Below are 22,500 nucleotides of genomic sequence, written 5' to 3'. Positions count from 1 at the left end.
GACAGTCACGGAGTCTTCCAGAATGATTTGGGTTCAGGTTGACGGAGCAGCTCATCCCCAGTCTCTGCTGATGCTGTTGTCTCTATCCAGACACAGGGCAGGGCTTTTCATGTTAGCGTAGCGTGCGAGGGTTGCTAATTTACCTCTCTTTTGTCTTTCTCTACCAACTTCACTGTGTGTGTGTGTGTGTGTGTGTGTGTGTGTGTGTGTGTGTGTGTGTGTGTGTGTGTGTGTGTGTGTGTGTGTGTGTGTGTGTGTGTGTGTGTGTGTGTGTGTGTGTGTGTGTGTGTGTGTGTGTGTGTGTGTGTGTGTGTGTGTGTGTGTGTGTGTGTGTGTGTGTGTGTGTGTGTGTGTGTGTGTGTGTGTGTGTGTGTGTGTTTCATTTCCATCATACAGATTTAGATGAGTTCAATATGACTCAGGACCCTCCCCACACACACACACACACACACCCCAGAACCTCTGGCAGAAGAAGATTGGGTCTGTCTGGATGCACATGTTTATTTTGTGCATGTGTGTTTTGTTTGTGTGTCATTGTACTTGTTTGTGTTTACGCATGTATGTAGGTGAGTGTAATGATTCTGATCCGGGGGTGCAAGTTAGTGCACCATCTCAACCATAAGGAGGGTCGGCACCACCCCACGGACTGACCCTGGCTGTTGGAAACCTGTGTGTGTGTGTGTGTGTGTGTGTGTGTGTGTGTGTGTGTGTGTGTGTGTGTGTGTGTGTGTGTGTGTGTGTGTGTGTGTGTGTGTGTGTGTGTGTGTGTGTGTGTGTGTGTGTGTGTGTGTGTGTGTGTGTGTGTGTGTGTGTGTGTGTGTGTGTGTGTGTGTGTGTGTGTGTGTGTGTGTGTGTGTGTGTGTGTGTGTGTGTGTGGGCATGATCACCCAGGCCACACGGTGAGAGGGTTGAGACGAAGTGTGTATCAGGCCAGATGTGGAGGAGGGCATCAGTGGGGGGCTACTGTTGTGACTAGGAAGGAGCTGGGGGGTTCTCCATACAGAGTGTGTGTGTGTGTGTGTGTGTGTGTGTGTGTGTGTGTGTGTGTGTGTGTGTGTGTGTGGGGGGGGGGGGGGTTCTCCATACAGAGACCCTTGGTATTTGTCCAGGGGTTGTAGTTTCATGCTTAAATTGATTCAAGAAGAGGAGGAAAAAGACCTCAAAATCCTGTGGTTGGGCTTTATAGAAAATCTGATTATAATCAATTTTTGTCAATGTCTGAATGGAAGCCAAGGGCTTCTTTTTTTGTGCCTTTTTTCAGTTTTTGTTCCTGCAGTCTGTTCACTGACTCTTCTGCTGCCAAGATAGCTTCGCAACAGCTTTCGCTAGCAGCGAGTTTCATCAAGCTAGATAGACACACATACACACACACACGCTCACACACATGCACAAATATTACACTCACACACACAGACACACACACACACAAACACACACACTTTAATGAATTGGGTGAGTTTAGCTAGCAGTGAGTATCATCAAGCTGGCCTCAGTCAGTATGTCTTCTTGTCCCCAGAGTCAGGAAGCAGGCCTAGCTGGGCCAATGTTCTCCTCAAGCTGCTCTATGCCTTGTGTTCTGGAACTCATTTGACATTAAAAGACGTGTTGTGCAAAGAAAATATACACCAGGAAAAGAAAACAGAGGGTTGACTGTTCTGTCCACAAGCGGTAATATATTCAAACATCGAGAGCTTGCACCGCAGTGCAGGGCAGTGCAATTTTTCCACAAGGTAATTTGAGACTGCAGGAACATGACACTGTTATCGTGTAATGTAAACCGAGGCCAGCATCCTCGCCAATTAGCATATCCGCCACGCTGCCGCACAACAAAACAAGAAGTTGGGCTAAATAGGCTCCGTCGCTGAGCTGCCTTGTTATCATGCATGGGAGGGAATTCTGCTCGGCATTAAAACACACTTTCAACTCTGCCCCAGATGCCTATGCTGTTATCACAGCGGCCTTCACACATTGCACAACAACTCTTTCAACAATACCTGCAGGAGTGCCTCTAGGATGCAATTGCCAATTATTGATTGTGTAAATTGCTGTGGTTCAGATGGCAATGACTTCAACATGGCTGCACTGATAGCATGTAGTGATAAGCGCGCAAAGGCCAGTGTGATGGTGGAAGATAAAGGTTTGCACTGACGCGCACGCAGGCTGGGCCTTCTTCCCACTGCACTGTGGCGGCTGGCAGTAATCACCGCCGTAACCTCCGGAAAGTTCCCGTTTCCCAAAGGACTGCAGAGCTATAGTCTAAAAAAAACAGTACATTCTGCTGCAACATTTATAACATTCATCAGCATAAAGGGAACAGACAAAAAAGAAGAAAAAACAAATCACAGCTTTTTTTCACCCCCCTCTTGGCATATACGGTTCTTTATGTTGTCCCGAGGGTTCTTTTGTTCTTCTACTTTGTGCTGCGCTCATCCACCCTTGATTGGGGAGTCTGGCGCTCTCTTGTCTCTCCGTATGACTTGGCTGGCCGGACCGAGCGAGCGCGTCCCTGGCTCTTGACCCGCAGCTGTCCTCGGGGGGGCCGGGAGGAGATGGAGCTCCCGCTCTTGAGAGGGACTTGATTCTTCAGTAATTGTGCACCCACTGTAGTAACCATGCGCACATATAAACACACTCACACTCACTCACACACACACACACACACACACACACACACACACACACACACACACACACACACTCACTCACTCACTCACTCACTCACTCACTCACTCACTCACTCACTCACTCACTCACTCACTCACTCACTCACTCACTCACTCACTTTTCATTTTTTTTTTTTAAACTACCAATCAAAGTTGCAACAGAAGATATGAAATGCAACCTTTGACTTTCATTCAGATTACCTGCTCGCTCCACAGAGAACTCTGGAGCGGAATTTTGCCAGATGTTTTCATTTTTCTTAGGTTATCCTCAGGCAACACACTCCTTTTCTAGCTACACACACACACACACACACCATCCTACTCTCTCCTCCACCTCCAGACAGGTGCATCAGCTATTTGATTGCCTGTGCAGAGGAGGGCTATTTAAATGCCTAGAGAGAGAGAGAGTCACAAGATCCTCCTGCTGACTCTAGGGTGCACACACACACTCCTCCTGTCCATCTCACTGACCAGCCCTGCTTAGCGTTCGATAGTACAGCAGAGCCCAATGCTGTTGAGTGGTCGGCATCAGTGGAGCTTTCCCAATACCGTCATTTCCCAACTGTTAGCCGCAGCTTATGCATTGATTTTGAAAAATGTCTCGACGCTATGAGGTTAATACACAGGCACAGTTAATACGGTATTGATATGGTTTTGTTTCTTTTAACTTCCATAAAACACTGTCCTGCGACTTATACACTATACGGCTAATACACAGGAAATTACTGTATGGATGAATTGATTGGCTGATTTATTGTATCAATCTTGTCATTATAGGCTCTTCGACTGGGGCTAGAGTTGTGTAAGTTGTCCATGGGCATGGCAGCCTGCTTTTGTCAGCCTTGTGCAGGAAATTGGAACCTGAGTGGTTTTCACTCCACCACTAGTCTGTTCCCCGAACTTCTTTTTTCCTTTTAACTCTTAAATCCTGTTTTGAACTCGGCATATTTGTAGAGGATATCTTTTAGAGGTGTGTGCCAATGTACCTCGGTCTGAAATAAACATAAGGCCAGGTGCCGTCATGCACTCTCATGCGTCATGCGTCTTTACATTGCCAGTCGGCTTTCACTGCCAAATGGCCATGAAGGTTACCTTGCATACTGCTGCCGCTCCTCGGTCTAGAAAGGTCTTTTCGCTGATGGCGCCAGTGCTGGTTCGCTGGAATGGCCTGCCATCTGTCTCGCTGGCCTTGCCTGGCCTGATGAGAGGGGATGAAATGAGAGGCTCACCACTGTGGTGGCCCTCCATCCAGCCAGCACCGCGGCCTCAGGCAAGGGGACCTTGTCCAGCGACAGGACGTCAGTCTCATCTGACGCACGACCCTGGATCATGTCCTCTGACTGAAGGGGCCAGTCTCTTTCTCCCCCTCTCTCTCTCTCTCTCTCTCTCTCTCTCCCTTTCTCTGCCTCTATCTCTCCCCCCCACCCCCCCCCCCCCACCCTTGGCCTTAGTCTGAGAATTGATTTATCAATAGTTGACACCAGCAGCAAGGACAGCGTGACTTTATTGACTTCACGGCTTTGCGAGCAGTTCTGTTGTGCCATCATTACACCTGCGGGGTCAGTGCCTCTGTTTCAGCGGACAGGAAAGGGGAGACAATAAAAGAACCGTGTAAATGATTCACACTCGTTTTTTACCAACCTCCCCGCTGAGAAGTAGTTACAGGGACCTTTTGTCCCTGTTTTTGACCACCCGTGCCGTGTTATTGGCTCATGTGTTATAGCTTTGTCAAATGTACCACGGCTAAAGCACCTTTGCCCAAGCATCTAAAGCATCTTTAGACAAGCTAAGCCATATTGTGAATGCACTGGTTCAGATGTCTAGCACTAGTGACACAATTCACTAAGTTTAGTTCAAATCATGAATTGCTGATTAATGAACTCCGCGATGACGTTTGCTTTTTATCATGTGTGTCTACCTAGTGCCTCTTCATGAAGGCAAAGGCTGGTTCATGCAATTTCTGTGGCCCGCTTGAGCATGTCTGCTTACACAGCACATACCAATGGACTGTGTATGTGCCACCTCTTTGAAATTGATTGGGAGTGTGTAATTGTTGGCTCTCGGCCTCCCCTGGAGTTATTCACCATATTGCTGTGTGTGCTGCGGTCGGTCGGTTGGTCATTCCCCGCAGACTGAGCGGAATGCATTGAGCCGTCAATATGGCTCCAGCAGACGGGAGAATCCATCATGCGGGCGCAGGGGGATCCTAAGACACACTTGGTTGGCTTTTCCTATATGGATCAGTGCTCGGTGTGGCCTGATGTTGCCCCTTTGCTTGCATTAGACACTCCAGGCTCCATCGGCAGTGATATATGGTCTTTAGGCCTCACTATACTGGGACTCTTTGGCCAACGCTTTGCCCATATTAAACTGGGGGTACGTAGATCTTCGAGAAAAATGGCAGAGTGCTAAAAACACTGTGCACAGGTACATTGTGTCCCTGTGCAACATGCTCCCAAAAACTTTAAAGATCTTCGTCAGGCAAAATATGGATCCTACCCAGACTGCCTCATAGGGTCTTGGGTTCTGTGTCGACCGCCTTTTATTCTGAACTCTGCAGCTTGTTGACCATAGCAAGATTGTGTTTCTTTTGTTGGCTTTAAAAGTAGATCTGTTACTCTTTACTGTCTGAATAGATTTTCTCTCTAACACAATGCATAAAATACATCCTTCTGTCTTTTGTTGAAGGTAGAGCAGCTTAACCTCTGTCATACTGACATCACTTGGCTTGGATAAGATTAGCTTATTTTTGAACCTCAAATAGGCGGAAATGGCTGCCTTTTTATTTTTATATTGTAGCCACAAATGAATTGAAAAGTGGAAGTTTGCTCATCTTGTATCATGTCACTGAGTCGTAGGAAACACATTTGGTGTGTGTGTGTGTGTGTGTGTGTGTGTGTGTGTGTGTGTGTGTGTGTGTATGTGTAGTGTGTGTTACTTTTTACAAGGCACCATGCCACAGAAGAAGGTCAAGCAGCAGCCACATAACAATGTGTCCAATTTAGCACTTTGGTGGACTCCAACTGCCCGTGTTAGCTGGAGGAAATGGACTCGCATTCATGTCAAGTCTCCATCCCTCTGCCAGTTTCCTCAACAAACAGGCCCTCTGAAAAAGACAACGGCGAGAGAAAAAACATGATCCACTTTCCCCCGTTCAAGGACAGTGAGGGGAGAAAAAAAATCCTGCTACATTCAGTCTGCATTGATGCTGCCTTGGTCTGACCATCAGTTACATTGCCTGTCTGCAGCAACGTTTAGTTGGTTGAGTGGTATTAAAAGGGCAACTGGTTGTGACTGAAATTCCAATTCCCCGAGGGTCAGGTTCTGGTTATTATCTTCTCCACTGGCTGCATCCCTCCTGGGGCGCTAAGCAAGCAATGCAGCTGAAGGATGAGGCATATTCTCGTACTGGCAGAGAGACGGGAACGGGTGATGTGGACTGGTAGCATCTATTCTATACAATCTACAATATAAGAAAGCTGTTTTAGGCCGATATATTTTTGCGCGGCAAGTCAGGGATGTTAGAAGTATTTCTGAGCGGGGATGCGGATCATATTAAGTGGGGATCCGGGGGTGCCTTCCTGGGAACATTTTGAAATTGTGGCTGTAAGCACCATTTTAACACAGTTAAGTTTGGAGGCACAGAATTACCTAAACAGAGCAAGCAGGGCCTGTCTTCTGTTTCACTCCGCTTAGCCACATGAACATTGGCTACCTGTATGGTCACTGCTTGACTCTAGCCTGCATGGAGACGATGTTGGCAAAACTGTAGCTTTTGGTTCCCGGAGATGCAGATCATCTGGATGATCTCCGTTCATTTCTTCATTCATTCATCATCTGAATTATCATTCAATTTTGCTGCAAACCCTCAACTTTAATCGAGGGTAAAAACCCCCAACCCCAGTGCTTGTGATCATCAGTCTGTGATGGAATGTGATAGCTATACAATCATTTCCAGCATATAAGCCGCATTGTGTATAAGCCGCAGGACAGTGTTTTATGCAAGTTAAAACAAACAATACCATATTAACACCATATTAACTGCCCCCCTGTATTTACCTCATAGCTGACCAAATTTAGCAAAATCAATGTATAAGCCGCGGCTAAGAGTCGGGAAATGACGGGTAGTTACAGCGATGATACTGATCATTGATCAGTTTTATACTCAAACATTACTGAATGTTGAACTACCAATGACATGAAAAGAGATGACCTCTTCCATGACTTGATCATCTTACGGCGAGGCCAGTCTCTGAAGTGGCTATTGTAGAGAAACAATCTGTCTCCTCTGTGTCATCTGTATTTGCTGTCGGATGAAAAAAGAACCACAAAACTTGACACGTATTTTGTGTCCCAAAGCAGTGCCCTTCTGTTGTCTTTCATCCATAGTCAAGAAAGGTGGCTGCTGACTAGACAAGAGCCAGAGGTAGTGTTTCTACCAGCGTGGTTGGCCAATTGATGATGATGTCAAGGGACTGGGAGGGTGCCAGGCCAGTGACACAAAATCAAGGGTAAAGAACACAAGTGTTGCAGGTGAAACAGATACTGCTTTCATTTGTGTTTAAATGCCGTCATCGCCTCACAATGGTACACAGCAAATTCACAACTTCTTTGATAAGTGTCATAGAAACACAGCGTTAATTGACCCATGAATGACATGCATTGTACACACACACACACACACACACACACACACACACACACACACACACACACACACACACACACACACACACACACACACACACACACACACACACACACACACACACACACACACACACACACACACACACACACACACACACACACACACACACACACACACACACACACACACACACACACACACACACACACACACACACACACACACACACACACACTCACCAGGGCTCAACCTTAACTTTTAAAAGTGGTTGCCAGCTTGGCAACCAGGTATGAGGCTTTTGGTTGCTAAAGCCAACCAAATCTGGTTGCCACTGGTAAGAGTTAATGTTGAGTCCTGACACACACACGCACACACGCACACACACACACGCGCACACACACACACACACACACACACACACACACACACACACACACACACACACACACACACACACACACACACACACACACACACACACACACACGGTAGGTCAGCTCAGGTCAGTGCAGTCCATGGCGCTGGGACCAGGACCTTGGCCAGACCCCTCTGCTGACCATTAGTGCTTGGTCATCACATGGCAACGGGTTCTGCTGAGCAACAGGAAGCTCTGTGGAGCCGCGGACAATAGGGGACCTCCATCCCATAATACTCTACACAAACAGCCCCGAGGTGTGCGGCCCAGGGAAAACAGGAAATGGGAAATGGGGGCAGGTGGCCCAAGAACTGCCCGATGAGAAATGCATTGAGCTTGCACTCTCTTCATGAACATCTCCCGATGGGCTGCTGGAGTGTTTTAGGGTCAGGAACTATTGCTGTGCGCTGCATGGCTGATTGTAGGACAATGGAAAATGGTTGCTGTTGTTTTTCAATTGTACAATGCTGTTCTCTGTTGAAGTGGATAAAAGCTTTACTGTTGGTGAGCCATCAGTTGTTCATAATCTCAGTTTGTTGTTTTCAGATTATCTCTTCAGCCATATCTCAGTGGCTGAAACTAAAAAAAATATTGATACCTGGTAGGAAAAGTGCATAAACAGGGTTGCTAGTATGCTTTTTCCTTTCTTTTCAGGGTTGATAGCATCTCTGTCCCCCCCCCCCCCCCCTCACTTTTTTATGTTGCGGCAGATAGGCCTGTTCCCATCTGTTGGATAAAAAGGTTTATCCTGTTTCACGTTCTCCTGCAGCTGGCCCATGTTTTGTGATAAGGCCGTTGTTAATGTGATCCTTGTCAGGGGGTCTATCTCTCTCTCTCTTCCTCTCCCTCCCTCCTTCCCTTCCTCTGTCTCTTTCTCTTTTTTTTCTCTCTCTCTCTCTCTTTTTGACTGTATTTGTCACACTTACTTTACTACAGCATTCCCCGTCTTATCGTACGCGCTTACACACGCACACACACACACGCACACACACACTCACACACCTCTCTTCATATCTCTCTCATTCAGTGCCCTGCAGTGTCTGAACATAAACAACAGCATGCTCTGCTTGTTCTTGTCTGAATGGAGCTGAAAGGAGCCCAGCAGGTCCAGAATGGCTTTATGCTCTTCAAAACATAACCACATGGCTGAACAGGCTGAACACTCTCAGCCCTAGAGCCTGCTGGAGAGAGGGAGAGAGAGAGAGAGAGATAGAGGGTGGAGAAAGAGAGAGAGAGCACAGAGATAGGGAGACAACAGAGAGAGGGTATAGAGAGATAGATAGAGAAGGCAGAGAGATAGTCAGAGAGAGAGGGTACAGAAAGATAGATAGAGAGTGCAGAGAGAGATATAGAGGGTGGAGAGAGACAGAGAGAGATAGAGAGGTTGAAGAGATAGTCAGAGAGAGAGAAAGAGGAGAGATTGAAGAGGGGAGGATTGGCCTGTGGAGAATGCAGGTTTTTTATGATACACTTGGCTTTTATTACGGGCTGCTGCTTTGTTCAGAGTAACCTCAGGGCCAGCGTGTTTTGATGGTGATCTGGTGGAATAAACTGAAATGGAAACTGTGTGTGTTTGTGTGTGTGTGTATGTGTGCTTTCATGTGCTTGCGCACACACATGTGCATGTGTGTACATGCATGTGTGTGCTTTGTTTTGACCCAATAAGGTGAATACAAGAAGATAAACCACAGTATGTGTCTCATATCTGAACATGTAAGCTATTAATTAGCCTTTAGTTTGTAGACTTAAGACGAGGATGCCATTTAAGTACTAGCATGTCATCTGCATGTTCATGTCCCCTATGGATATAAACCACCCTCCCTTTAGTGTCCCTTGAACAACCTTTTAAGTACATGGCTCTAAGCCATAACAGCTGGAAACTGACAGTCAAATGGACATTATTAGTAGCTTCTTAAACATTTTTGCCAAATATATATAATCTAGTTGAAGTCATCTAGTCATTTGTAGAAGCGTGAAATGGATACGGGATGTGTTGGTACGGCAGGATGAGATGAGATTGATATCGTGGATCTTTCCCTCATAATGTGTGCCACCATTGTGTTGGAAGGCCTTGGGTTTTTTTTTAGAGTGTGTGGAATCAGCAGATAGTTTAATGCATGAGGGAGATATCCCTTGTCAGTTTGGTTCAGATCAGTTTTGCTACGCCACATAATCGACTCGGACGTGTCTGGGCACAATGCCTGTACCAGATCGGCAGAGAAGATGTACAGAGTTACATTTGTTTGGTAACATCTTCTTGCCTTCAGCAGGTATTAGTGCTCTGGATCAGAAGTAGAATTATTTTTTTGTTTTTTTTTTGTTTTATTTATTTATTTATTTATTGCATTTTTTGCTGGCTGGCTGGCTCGCCAAAAAAAAAAAGAAAATGACATTGAACATGTTGTGGCATTCAGTCAAAGCCTCTGCAGGGTTCTACTTCTTGCCTCTTTGATAAAAACTTTTCCACTTTCTAAAACAACAGATGTTGGAAGCTGGGGGCGCTGTGGCGCAGCAGGCTACAGCGTCCATACCATTTACGGGTCCGAGTGCCCACGGGGACCCAGGTTCGAATCCGGCCTGCGGTCATATCCCGATCCCACCCCATCTCTCTCTCCCACTTGTTTCCTGTCTACGTCTTCACTGTCCTATCATAATAAAGGCAAAAAGGCCAAAAAAATATACTAAAAAAAAAAAAAAAAAAAAAAAAACAGATGTTGGAAGCACTGTATTTGCTAAATGTCTCCAGGAAGACTCCATTCTAAATTCTTGTGTTGATTTCAGGGGGTCTGAAGGGAGCGACTATCGTGGATGCCTTGGACACTCTTTACATCATGGAGATGTATGACGAGTTTGAAGCTGCTACTGAGTGGGTGGTGAAGAACCTTGACTTTAATCAGGTAAGAACCACTAGTTACTTCTTGGTTGAAGTTGATGCTCGCCTAAAGGCATCCATGTTCTTTTATGGGGTGTTAGCAAATGGGTCATATGTTCATTCTCTTTTTGACAGAGGTGGTGTAAATCTTCCATAAGTAGTCTTTATTTATCTATCCTGTCAGTTCTCTCTGAGTACATACTCTGTGTGTGTGTGTGTGTGTGTGTGTGTGTGTGTGTGTGTGTGTGTGTGTGTGTGTGTGTGTTCTGTGACTCCTTGCGACTGCAGCTGTATTCAAATCAATCCCTCCAGTCTCCAGTCATTTATATACAGTATTTCATTTCTTTTTAGCTCACTTTACACTTTGTGTTGTTTGGCTCGACAAAAGGCTTCACCTTAAACACCTCGCTCAAATCTTGATCATGCACTAGAATTAGTGGGAGATGCTCTGTAGTATTTGTTTAATCTTACCCAGTCTAATAACAGACCAGGCTCTCCAGCCCCTGATGGAGGTGGTCAGTGGCTGGCCTGTTTGTGCAGTGGAGCTGAGAGACACGACCCGTCCTTCAGCTTGTGGGTGGAGGGTTAGTAGGCCTTGGTGCCAGGCCTGAGTCACCAGTCTGGGACTGTGTGTTTTTGTGTGTGTGTGTGTGTGTGTGTGTGGGAAATTTGTTATCGGACAAATCCATCTGTTCTATCTGTTTCAAAGAGAAGTTGTGCTATCTTACACACAAGCAACCAAGTACACTTCCACCCTTGCATACATAACTGCCCTTACCAAAAAAAATAGTACTTAAAGTTAGTGTATTAAGTAAATGTATGTGCATTTGAAGTATAATTCTCAAGTTTACTTTATGTAGTAAGTTTATTAGTTGCTTGTGCTTATGTATTTGTACTTGTAAATGTACTATTTTGAAACTTCTTCAGATTAAATTGGCCCACTTTTCAGTTTATAGTACTAATGAAGATACTAGTAAATTACTACAGTATACACATGTTTTATATTATTATAGTCTATTCAAAGTATTTTTAAGGTGTAAAAGTAGTCAACATTTAGGTGCAGTACAAGTTAACTTAACTTAACTTAACTAAAGGTAAATGGACTGCATTTATACTGCATAGATAGATAGATAGATAGATAGATAGATAGATGCATTGTTACGGCGTAGGCTCGTTTACACCATAACATAATAAGGAGGCAAGAAACAGTAGTAAAGAATATGAAATTTATTGAGAAGTATAATCAAACTAAGTAAATTATACGTGTCTAGGGTATGTTGATGCAATGTCGTGTATGTATGGATGTGGTGAGTGTCTAGTAGATCAGTATAAGAATGTTAGCTGTAAGGGAAAATTATCATTAAGATAAGAAGAGTGAGTTATCAAGGAAATTAGCGTGTGTAAAAGAAGTAAGCCATATAGTGCCTATGTGAAAGGAAAGAGTGCCCAAATGAAAGAGAGAGAAAACCTTTTATAGCCCAACCCCTAAGTACAGGTGATACCAATAAGGCACTTAGGGCACCCATGACACCCAGGCTTACTGCCGCCCGTGCACCGACTTCACTAGACCCGTAGGGGTCATGGTTTTGACCTAGGTGGGCGTCACATCTCCCTCCCTAAAAAGGTTTGCTTAGGGCAAACCGAAAAACACAAACAAACAACGACCACCTGTTCCACACCAACATTCACCTCCTTAGATCCAGGCGCCTGGGCCAGGGGGAAAAAGATGACAGGATAACAGGCAGAGTGAAAGAAGTGGAGGAAAACAGAATTACACTCGTGACAAAGCATCAGCGACAACATTATCTTTGCCTTTAATGCGAGTTATTCTTAACGGATACTGCTGAAGAATCAAGCTCCAACGCATAATGCGTTGGTTCTGATTCTTCATCCGATTAATAAAGACCAACGGATTGTGATCGGTGTAAACGTCTATAGGATTTAAAGAAGAGCCAAGGTACACCTCAAAGTGTTGAACTGCTAGAATTAAGGCTAGCGCTTCACGCTCCACCGTGGAGTAAACCCGCTGATGGCGGTTAAACTTCTTTGAGTAGTACCCAACAGGATGTTCTACACCATCAGACCCCAACTGTAACACTGCGCCTGCACCACTCTCACTGGCGTCGACAGCAACGCTGAAGGGACAATCAAAGTTCGGAGCGGAGAACAGGAGCAGAAGCAAGACGAGACTAAAGAGCAACGGATAGCAATCGGGCGTCGTTACTGAATTAAGACGTCTATAATCAGCGCATAAACGAAAAGTTCCGTCTGGTTTGTTAACCAACAAACAGGGGGAACTCCAGGCACTGAAGCTAGGTTCGGCAAGATCATCGGCTAGAAGGTAATCTACTTCTTTCTGTAACAATTCCCTTTTTCGCGGATTGACACGATAGGCGTGCTGCTTGATGGGTAAAGCATCGCCGACGTCAATATCATGCTCAATCGCAGATGTACGGGATGGAACATCTGGAAACAGACAAGGAAAAGACTCATTCAACGGAATGATATCTGCCTTCTCTAGATCTGACAGGTGAGAGAGATGCGAAGGCAAATCGGCCAAGAACTCTGAATTTCGCAGGCGACCCTCCACAATCGCTTGCGACGGACCCCTCACCCCCTCATCAAACTCTTCACTGACGGGATCTAGAGACAAAACCTCGTTAACAGAAGAGACACGTTCAGAATCGCTAGAGCCCCCTACAGGCGTGGCAGTAACCAAAGCGACAGACACAGATGGTACAGAGGAGAAGTAAGGTTTTAACAAGTTGATGTGACAAACTTGAACTGCCTTACGCCGCTCAGGCGTGCCAACAAGATAGTTATGGTCAGAAAGGACCTTGACAACCTCATAAGGACCACTATACTTCGCTTGAAAGGGACTATGAACAAGAGGCAACAGAGCTAAAACTTTGTCACCAACATTAAAGCTTCGGTGTTTAGCCTTACGGTTAAAAAGACGCTGCATCTTACACTGAGCTTTACCCAGTTTACGTCTGGCGGCAGCTCTAGCTTCGTACAACCGATAACGGAAGCCGCTAACGTAATCCAGCACATTAACCGGAGCCTCAGCTACACACCACTCGTCAGCTAGAACAGCCGTTGGACCTCTTACCGCATGACCAAAAACAAGTTCATTAGGGCTGAAGCCCGTGCTCTCCTGAACCACCTCTCTAATTGCCAAGAGTAGCCAGGGGAGACCCTCCTCCCAGTCAGACCCAAGCTCAACACAATAAGACCTTAAAAGAGACTTCAAAGTCTGATGAAATCGCTCAAGGGCACCCTGACTTTGAGGATGGTAAGCACTTGAGATGTTGTGTTTGGCTTTTAACTGTTTTAATGCCCTAGAGAACTGTTTCGACATGAAATTAGAACCTTGATCACTCTGAATGATCTTCGGGATTCCAAAAGTAGACATGAAGTTCGTAAGAGCCTTCAACACTGACTTAGCCGTAATAGACCTTAAAGGATAGGCTGATGGGTAGCGCGTTGACTGGCACATCACAGTCAACAAAAAGCTATGCCCTGCCTTGGATCGAGGCAAGGGACCCACACAATCAACAATGAGGTGCTCAAAGGGGTTGGACACAGCAGGGATAGGATGTAAAGGAGCGACAGGAATCTTCTGATTCGGTTTACCAGTCAATTGGCACACATGACAAGATCTAATATAAGAAGAGACATCTTTTCTCAACTTTGGCCAATAGAACCGGCGCACAATCCTATCATGAGTCTTGCGCACTCCAGTGTGTCCTGCTACCTCATTATGCGCTAGATCCAACACAGCATTCTGAAACTTATGTGGAACAACCACCTGCACAACAGGGTTAGAGAAACTCTCTTGTCGAAACACACATCGCCTACACAACAAGCCATCTTGCATGAAATAGGTCGACACATCATCAGGACTGTCTTCAGCAGCCAAAGCAAACAAAGGTTGAAGAGAGGAGTCAGCTGACTGTTCTTTAATCAGCTCCTCACTTGAAACCTTGAACAAATGTGGCAATGAACAATTTTCTAACTCACTAGTGTCTGACAGAGTAGATGGTAATTCACTACCACTCACCTCCACAGGAGGGACTACTCCAACAGAGTCGATCTCAACATCTGAACTTTCGTCACCCCCAGTGGTGCCACTAGGATCAGCGGTAGTGCTCTCTAGCTCCCCCACAGGCAGCTTCGAAGAACTACTGTCAACATCAGGAGAAACAAGAAAAGTGTCCTCAAGAGACACGGAGTCAACACCACGATTCGCCATAGCGCGAGTGACCACGCAAGCTGGAAAGACATCAAACTGCCACTTGGAGGACCGATCAGGCTTTGATGGTAGTTCAGGCAAAGACGAGACAATAGGGGGAGAAACAGTATTGGCATTACCCCACACCTTCGACCCAGCCAAGTCATTACCCAACACAAATGACACACCTGCTATAGGGAGAGATGGACGAACTCCAACCACTACATCACCAGTGACCAACTCAGAAGACAGACGGACACGATGCAATGGAACCTGCACAGGAGTCATTTCAAACCCTCGGATCAACACATGTGTTCCAGTGTCAGTACTAGCTGACAAAGGCAACACACCAGACAGTAAAAATGACTGAGCTGCGCCAGTGTCTCTCAGTATGCGAACTGGTACACCACCTGACTCATTAGGCAAAGAAACAAAGCCATCTGTTACAAATGGAGCATAGTCGGTGTCAAATTTAGCTTTACCAACTTCAGTAACAACAGGGCCAGAATTCGCAACGGTATTAAGAGACATGTCAACACCACAAGATGCCACCAAGCCAAAACTCTTGGTGTTCTTACCACTCTTCCTCTGAGGGCATTCAGGAACTTTATGACCTGGTTTCCTGCAGTGGAAACAAACGATCTCTGTCTTACCGGGGAGAGGACGTTTTGAGGAGTGAAAAGGAGCCGTTGGTGAGAACTTATTATCACCATCTCCAAACTGATTCTCCCTATGAGGCACTACTCGCCTATTCTGAGGACTACGATTACCAGGAACACGCTTGTGCGTAAGGACAAACTTGTCCGCTAGAACAGCAGCATTGTCAATATTCTTCACCTCTTGTTCACACAGGAAAAGAGCCACAGTCTCGGGGACACAATTCATAAAATCCTCCAAGAGAACTAGTTGTCTCAGTTCCTCTTTAGACTCTGCTTTTTGGGAAACACACCACCTGTCAAACAAGCGCTGCTTTTCACGTGAAAATTCAACAAATGTCTGCTCTGATCTTCTCGCATTCCTGAATTTTAGACGGTAAGCCTCAGGGACAAGCTCATAGGCATGGAGAACAGCATCTTTCACAACATCATACTGTGCAGCCTGCTCATCACTGAGAGCAGCATACACCTCCATCGCTTTCCCAGTGAACACACATTGCAATAAAAGTGGCCAATCCACTTTAGACCATTTAAGACTAGTTGCTACCCTTTCGAAGTGGGAAAAGTATTTGTCCACTTCCTTTTCTGAAAAGGGTGGCACGAGGCGGATGTTCTTACTAAGATCTAGAGGACGTGGTTGAGGAGGTTCAGTGTTCTTGAACTCCAACTCAAGCCTCTTCATATCAAGCTCATGTTGCATGCGCTTGATCTCTAGCTCTTGAGTGAGTGTAGCCATCTTAAGTGCAATCTCCCTCTCGCTTAAGGCCCGATCCTCAGGATCAGCCCTAGGCTTCGGAAGTTGCCCATCTGAAGCAGCACTCGCCCCAGCACTCGCAACAGCTTTCTTTAAAACCCCTGTGACTTCCAACTGGTTTTTAACAGAAAGATGCAATGTCTCTTTTCTATTTTGCTCTTGAGATGTTACAATCAAGTTGTAATGTTGAACAACTTCTAACAAATGAGCTTTACTCAAGCCAGACAACAACTCCTCAGAAGGGTTGGCAATAAAGTCTGCAAAAGACACCATTGTTCAAGACTGTGAGCTACAACAATATAATAAATCCAATTAAATCTACACCGCTAATTCAAACCGCAAAAGGCCGACGCTGTAGACTACCTATGCCCACAATAAGCAAAAATCCACTTAATTGACCAAAACTGGCAATAAGCTAAATCGCAACAGGCACAGGAAAACTCAAACCAAAAATTGAGGCACAATATAAGAATGTGAAGAGAAAAGAAGAATCACACAGGCTACTACAACTTCTCCACGCACAAAGAATCAATAGACTAGCCTACACAATGTCAACGTTTTACCGCTACACGCAATGGCAAAAACCACAAGAAATAGTCTATTACTCTCAAAACAAGCTTTAGCTAGTGCAGAACATCACGTTCAAACAATCAAGCATTTATCAAGTTCCAACAATCAAACTCACTCGCTTTATTCATTGGCAAAGTTACTTATACAAAGCATTAAGCTAAACGAGGCATAACCTCAACAAACAGTAACTTTTAAATCGCCAATGCGTTCGCATGCATAGCCCGAAGCGTCGTTGAGACAGGCTACGCAAACAACAATGAACGACAATCGACCTATAATTAGATCACTGAACGTTCAATTACTTCGCTACAATGTATCACAATGAATCACAATGTATCCCAAAGTAGCGCAACGAACGCAAACAACAAAGCTAACAAACTGAGTTACAAACAAAGGAAAACACTTACCACATCCGCAAGCATGGATCAAAATACTCCAACATACCTCCAGGTGAGACCATCAGCTGACTGCCGTTAAACTCCACGGTAGTTGTGTGGATGACGCAGGCCTCTGACTCCTAATTACTGAACTAGGCAGCTAACTCACCTCGCTAGGTCTTCAGGAACGTGCCGGTCTTGGGATGGCTGATTAACGCTGAACTCGCAACAGTTAAACTGCTCGAAGCGTATCCCTGACAGGAATTTTAGAACTCCGGGCCAGGATTGTCCCCAAAAACAACAAACTAAAATAACAAACAAAACAACAAATTGTACACCGACGGAAAGGCGAAGAGCCCAGCTGGAGCACACTGACTTGCCAGAGCCTACTGCTAACTAACAAACAATCAAAGGACGTTCTCACCTGGAAACACGTGAGTCTATGATCCAGATTTCAACCAATTAAAGCTCGCGGACGAGAACCCCAAATTATGTTACGGCGTAGGCTCGTTTACACCATAACATAATAAGGAGGCAAGAAACAGTAGTAAAGAATATGAAATTTATTGAGAAGTATAATCAAACTAAGTAAATTATACGTGTCTAGGGTATGTTGATGCAATGTCGTGTATGTATGGATGTGGTGAGTGTCTAGTAGATCAGTATAAGAATGTTAGCTGTAAGGGAAAATTATCATTAAGATAAGAAGAGTGAGTTATCAAGGAAATTAGCGTGTGTAAAAGAAGTAAGCCATATAGTGCCTATGTGAAAGGAAAGAGTGCCCAAATGAAAGAGAGAGAGAAAACCTTTTATAGCCCAACCCCTAAGTACAGGTGATACCAATAAGGCACTTAGGGCACCCATGACACCCAGGCTTAGTGCCGCCCGTGCACCGACTTCACTAGACCCGTAGGGGTCATGGTTTTGACCTAGGTGGGCGTCACAGCATACATACATACATACATACATACATACATACATACTGTACATACATACATACATACATACAGTACACACACACACACACACACACACGCGCGCACATAAGGGGAAATTCTAGATTATACTGCATTATACTGCATAGCGCGCACACACCAAACCAGCCATGCAAGGCTCCAGCCTGTACTTCAGGAGCACTTTTGAGGTCAAGTCTTTTGTCAAGAGGAGTTTCCGAGAGCTTCTGGTTGCTCGACGACTCCTCTAACTCCTGAGCCACTGCAGCTTCCTATTAGTTAATCTTATACTATACGTATAGTCTAACCCCAGTAAGCTATACGTTTACTGGAAGGGTAATATTAGAGTCTGCTGTGTATAAAATCAAAATCGGTCATGCAACTTCTGAAAGATCTGTAAGTACAAGTAAATAAACTTAGGCTTTTCCTTCAGTATTATATTAAGTATGTATCAAGTACAGGCTAGATATGCTAAAACATTTATGCATACTTAAAAGCCAAGTATAAATCAATTTAGTGTACAAATAAGCAATACAAATTAACGTAAAATAGCTCATCTGTGCCCGGCAAACTGCATTCACTTTTGTGCGGTCTGTTCATACATTTGATGCTGTGTTGCATAAGCATCAGCTCCTCCTGGTACAAGGATGCCCCCTCGTCAATATACTGGTTCAGGACCCCATACATGTATTAAACCTAGTCCTACACTAAAAAAAACTCAATTTTTTAGTGAGTCTGAGGCACACAAGAAGATATCTATTAAAAAAAGCCTTTTTAAAACTTGGCTATCAATGACAATCGTGCCAACTCTCTTTTTTATTGAATTTCTCTCTTAGTGAAATACTAGCCATGGTCCATGTAATTGAACTCTGTTACAGTTGCAGTACACGCAGATACAGTTACACAGCAATCCACACGCTGTGTTGTGTCGCTGTTCCACCTGGCCCCGGTGGAGGGCTCTTCTGTGGGCACAGACCCAGACGCGTGTGAGCAGTAGCAGCCGCTCTTCTCCGCTCTCCTGTGTGGCCCGCGGGAGGCCGCCTTCATCTCCCGTAATGAGCTTCCCTGCTCCCCGTCCACCCACCAGCTGCAGCCAGACAGCCTGAATTCCTTTATACGCGGCGGCAGTACGTCTTTCACAGTGCGGTGGAAACTTCCCACCAAAGGTGTGATCTGGGGTCATCTCGTTCGCTTCCGACTGTCTCTCACTTCCTACAGTCCTGGCTTCTCTCCCTCTCATTGGCTCATTGGTCTCTCTCTCTCCCTCTCTCTCTCCCTCTCTCTCTTCCCTTCTTTCCCTCTTTCCTCATTCTTATTGCTTGTTTCCTTTCCATGCCGCAGGGCTCCATCCCCCCCTTTTAACCCAACTCCCGGCCAGCAGTGCGACATGTAGTGCAGGTAAAGTGTGAAGGTCTGTCCATTCTCATTTAGAGCTCTGGGGCTCGGTCCAGTCTTATTTAGAACTCTGGAGCGCTCATGGCTCATGCCTACAAAATATGTGTGCGCCAGCCACGAGCCAGTTGTTCCACTACATCGGGCCGATTGCTTTCTCACTGCAAAAGAAACGCTCAAGAGTTCAGTTGTAAGCGAGCTGAGACTACCTCTTTCAAAACGGTCTCGGCCCGTTTGTTTTTTTCCGAAGCAGAGTGTGATTGCTGCTTTCACATAAACCCAATCGAACCGTGGGAAACGCTCCACGTTCTGATAAAAATAAAAAAAAAACAGTTGTGAAAATGTTCTACAACTCTGGAGCTCTCTCCAGTCTCATTGAGTTCTTTATTTCCTCTGCGAGAGCAGGAAAAAGGTCAGGGGAAGTGAGGCGGAAAGGTGAGTCCAAGGAGAAGCAGCTGCGGGAGACGACATGAGCTTGCCGATGAAAGTGGGGGAGAAGCGAAAAGAAAAGGAAAACAGAGGAGCACTCTGCTGGAGAGTCAACGGAGGACATTTTTCCGCTCGTGAGGGTGCTTAACTTTTCGAATGGACTGGAAAGTGGATTGGCGTGAAGAGCAGCCCAGCACGTTTTGGTGTGCGGGGGTGCAGACGGAGGCAGGCAGATTCACACATCCACCACTTCTCTTCCTCCTCTTCTGTTCTTTGATGTTCCACTTCGTTTGTTCCTCTCCTCCAGACCCCCTACTCTTTCCATATTACGAAAGCAGCCTCGTTATTCATTCCTGCTCCGTGTCGCCTCTGTGCCCACACCCCGCTAAGAAGCGCAACACCTTTTTTTTTTTGGCCCTGCCTTGTCCACCCACCATTTTAATGATCAGAACAGAGAGCCTCCACCAACAGTACTAACAAACTTTTAATTGAAAGGTTTTCGCCTCGCTGCCCTCAAGCAAATCCAACAATGAAAGCGTCCGCGAGAGCCCGCCGTGTATTGGCCATTAATATTCATATTTGTCTCGCCGCAACTCGGAGCAATCCCGCCTCGCCGACAGCGGGCCCCTCCGCGCTGAAGTGGTGTCCGTGTAGGACTGGGGGATTGTGGGTAGGTGCGGGTTTTTCTTTTTTCTTTTTTTCTTTTTTTTCTTTTTTCCATGACCCTCACGGTTGGTGGCAAGTGGGTCTAACCAAGTGGGTATCGGGTCCTGACAACGGGGGATTGCAGACGCTCTGAATGATAACCTGGCACCCCGTCGGGCCAGCGGAGAGAAGGCAGACCAGCCCCCTGTAATCAGCGGCTCCATCTCGGCCCCTGCCTGTTTGGAATTGCAATCAGCTTGACTGAATTACCAACCGCATTCTGTCGAAGCATAGGCGGAATAATAGCTTTAAGTGCAGGACTTTATATGGCATGTGGATTCGATCAAATAAGCCATGATGGTGGACTTATTTTGTTTTCAGGACAGGACTTGTATATAGTGTACAGCATGCATAGAAGTGTCCAAAGGTCCCTCTCTCAGTCTCTCGCTGGCTCATGGAGCACCTCTGCGTCAGGGTTCTAGAGCTCTCTGACACAATTCTGTGTTCTGTCACACGGGCTCCACCAGTTGGGCGCGAGGAGCTTTTTTTCACTCCTCAGGCTCTTGTTTTCACAGCAGACGAGATGGATGAGAGCGCAACGAGGCAAAACAAGAGCAGAATTCTTTATTTATGTTGGCGTGCCATACCGCCGTAATACGCTGCCGCTGTTGCTTGGGGACTGGAAGTGTGTCGTGTGTGTGTGTTTGTGTGTGCGTGCGTGCGTGTGTGCGTGCGTGCGCTTAGAGGGGGAAAGGTGATGGCTAAGGCCTCCTGCTGCTGGAACAAAAGCAACCGTGGTGTGTATTATTGTGTGTATTATTTAAGCTGGGCGTGACGCCAGCCCCAAGCCAATAATGTGCTGCAGACGGAGAAGGAGAGAGAGAGAGAGAGAGAAAGCGGGTAAGAGAGAAAACGAAAGCGAGTGAGAGAGAGAGAGAGTGAAAGAGAGAAGAGAAAGCAGGGAGTGAGGGAGAGGTAGTGCCTCTTGAACAGATATTTTCCAGCCTGTGCGAGCAACCGAAACAGACCGCCACGTTGTTCTTACAATAGTGTGTCACCACGACATCAAACAAGGTTATTCAACTTTCTTTTTTGGTCTCTGTCACACACACACACACACACACACACACACACACACACACAAACACACCGACACACACAGGCACACAAAGTGATGCAATAGATCTTACTTTTTTTTTTTTACATTTCATGAAACAGCATTGTAGTAATGTGTCCGTGCAGATGGAGAGACTCAGGTCGGAATGCAAAAGTAGAAGAAAACTTCCTTTTTTATTAGGCTACCGGTAGGTTTAGACATTAGACATAAACAAACAAAAGAAAACACTGATCAAACGAAAAACAAAACATGGGATAATGCCCACTAAAGCTAGGCCCTTTACGTACCCATACTGACCGAGACAATGTGCCCTCTCACGGCAGAGGCCCATCTTCCGAATGAAGCGCCCAATACTCTTATATACTATTGGCGTGAACCAAACACAGCACACAATCAATTAGCGCACCCACATATCCTCTAGGCTAGATACTATGGAGCGCAACACATTGCTTGACCACATTCATGTGCAATCATCCAGACTTTGCTACAGTTCCCCAAAATAACAAATAAAACAAATAAACTGAAACACCCCTGTCTCTATGAGCGCTTCCCTTATGGGAGCGCGCCCCGTCCCTTTAAATCGGTCTCACCTCCGACATTCTTGTTGCACCCCAGCACCCCGGAAGACAGGTAGCCATCAGGTAAGGTGAACACACAATACACAATACCCCATACACAGACACACATTGGCACAGTCACCGCGGTTTCATTTAAGATATAAATTCTGCGCGCACGAAACCCGCCACAACTGCCCCGACATTATGCCCTGCAT

The 22,500-nt window shown here is 45.8% G+C and overlaps 1 protein-coding gene across 1 annotated transcript in view; it reads left to right on the top strand.

Moving 5' to 3' along the window:
• Window positions 1-22,500, top strand: part of LOC134097585 (mannosyl-oligosaccharide 1,2-alpha-mannosidase IA-like) — a 134,963-nt gene that overhangs the window by 36,734 nt on the left and 75,729 nt on the right. The window contains exon 3 of the mRNA XM_062550490.1: window positions 10,511-10,626. Coding sequence (XP_062406474.1) covers window positions 10,511-10,626 — 116 coding nt within the window. The remainder of the gene's footprint in view (window positions 1-10,510; window positions 10,627-22,500) is intronic.

The sequence above is a fragment of the Sardina pilchardus genome, chromosome 12 (assembly GCF_963854185.1).
Source record: "Sardina pilchardus chromosome 12, fSarPil1.1, whole genome shotgun sequence".
Classification (NCBI taxonomy): domain Eukaryota; kingdom Metazoa; phylum Chordata; class Actinopteri; order Clupeiformes; family Clupeidae; genus Sardina; species Sardina pilchardus.
The sequence above is the reverse complement of the archived record's forward strand: the minus strand, read 5'-3'. Positions and strand labels throughout refer to the sequence as shown.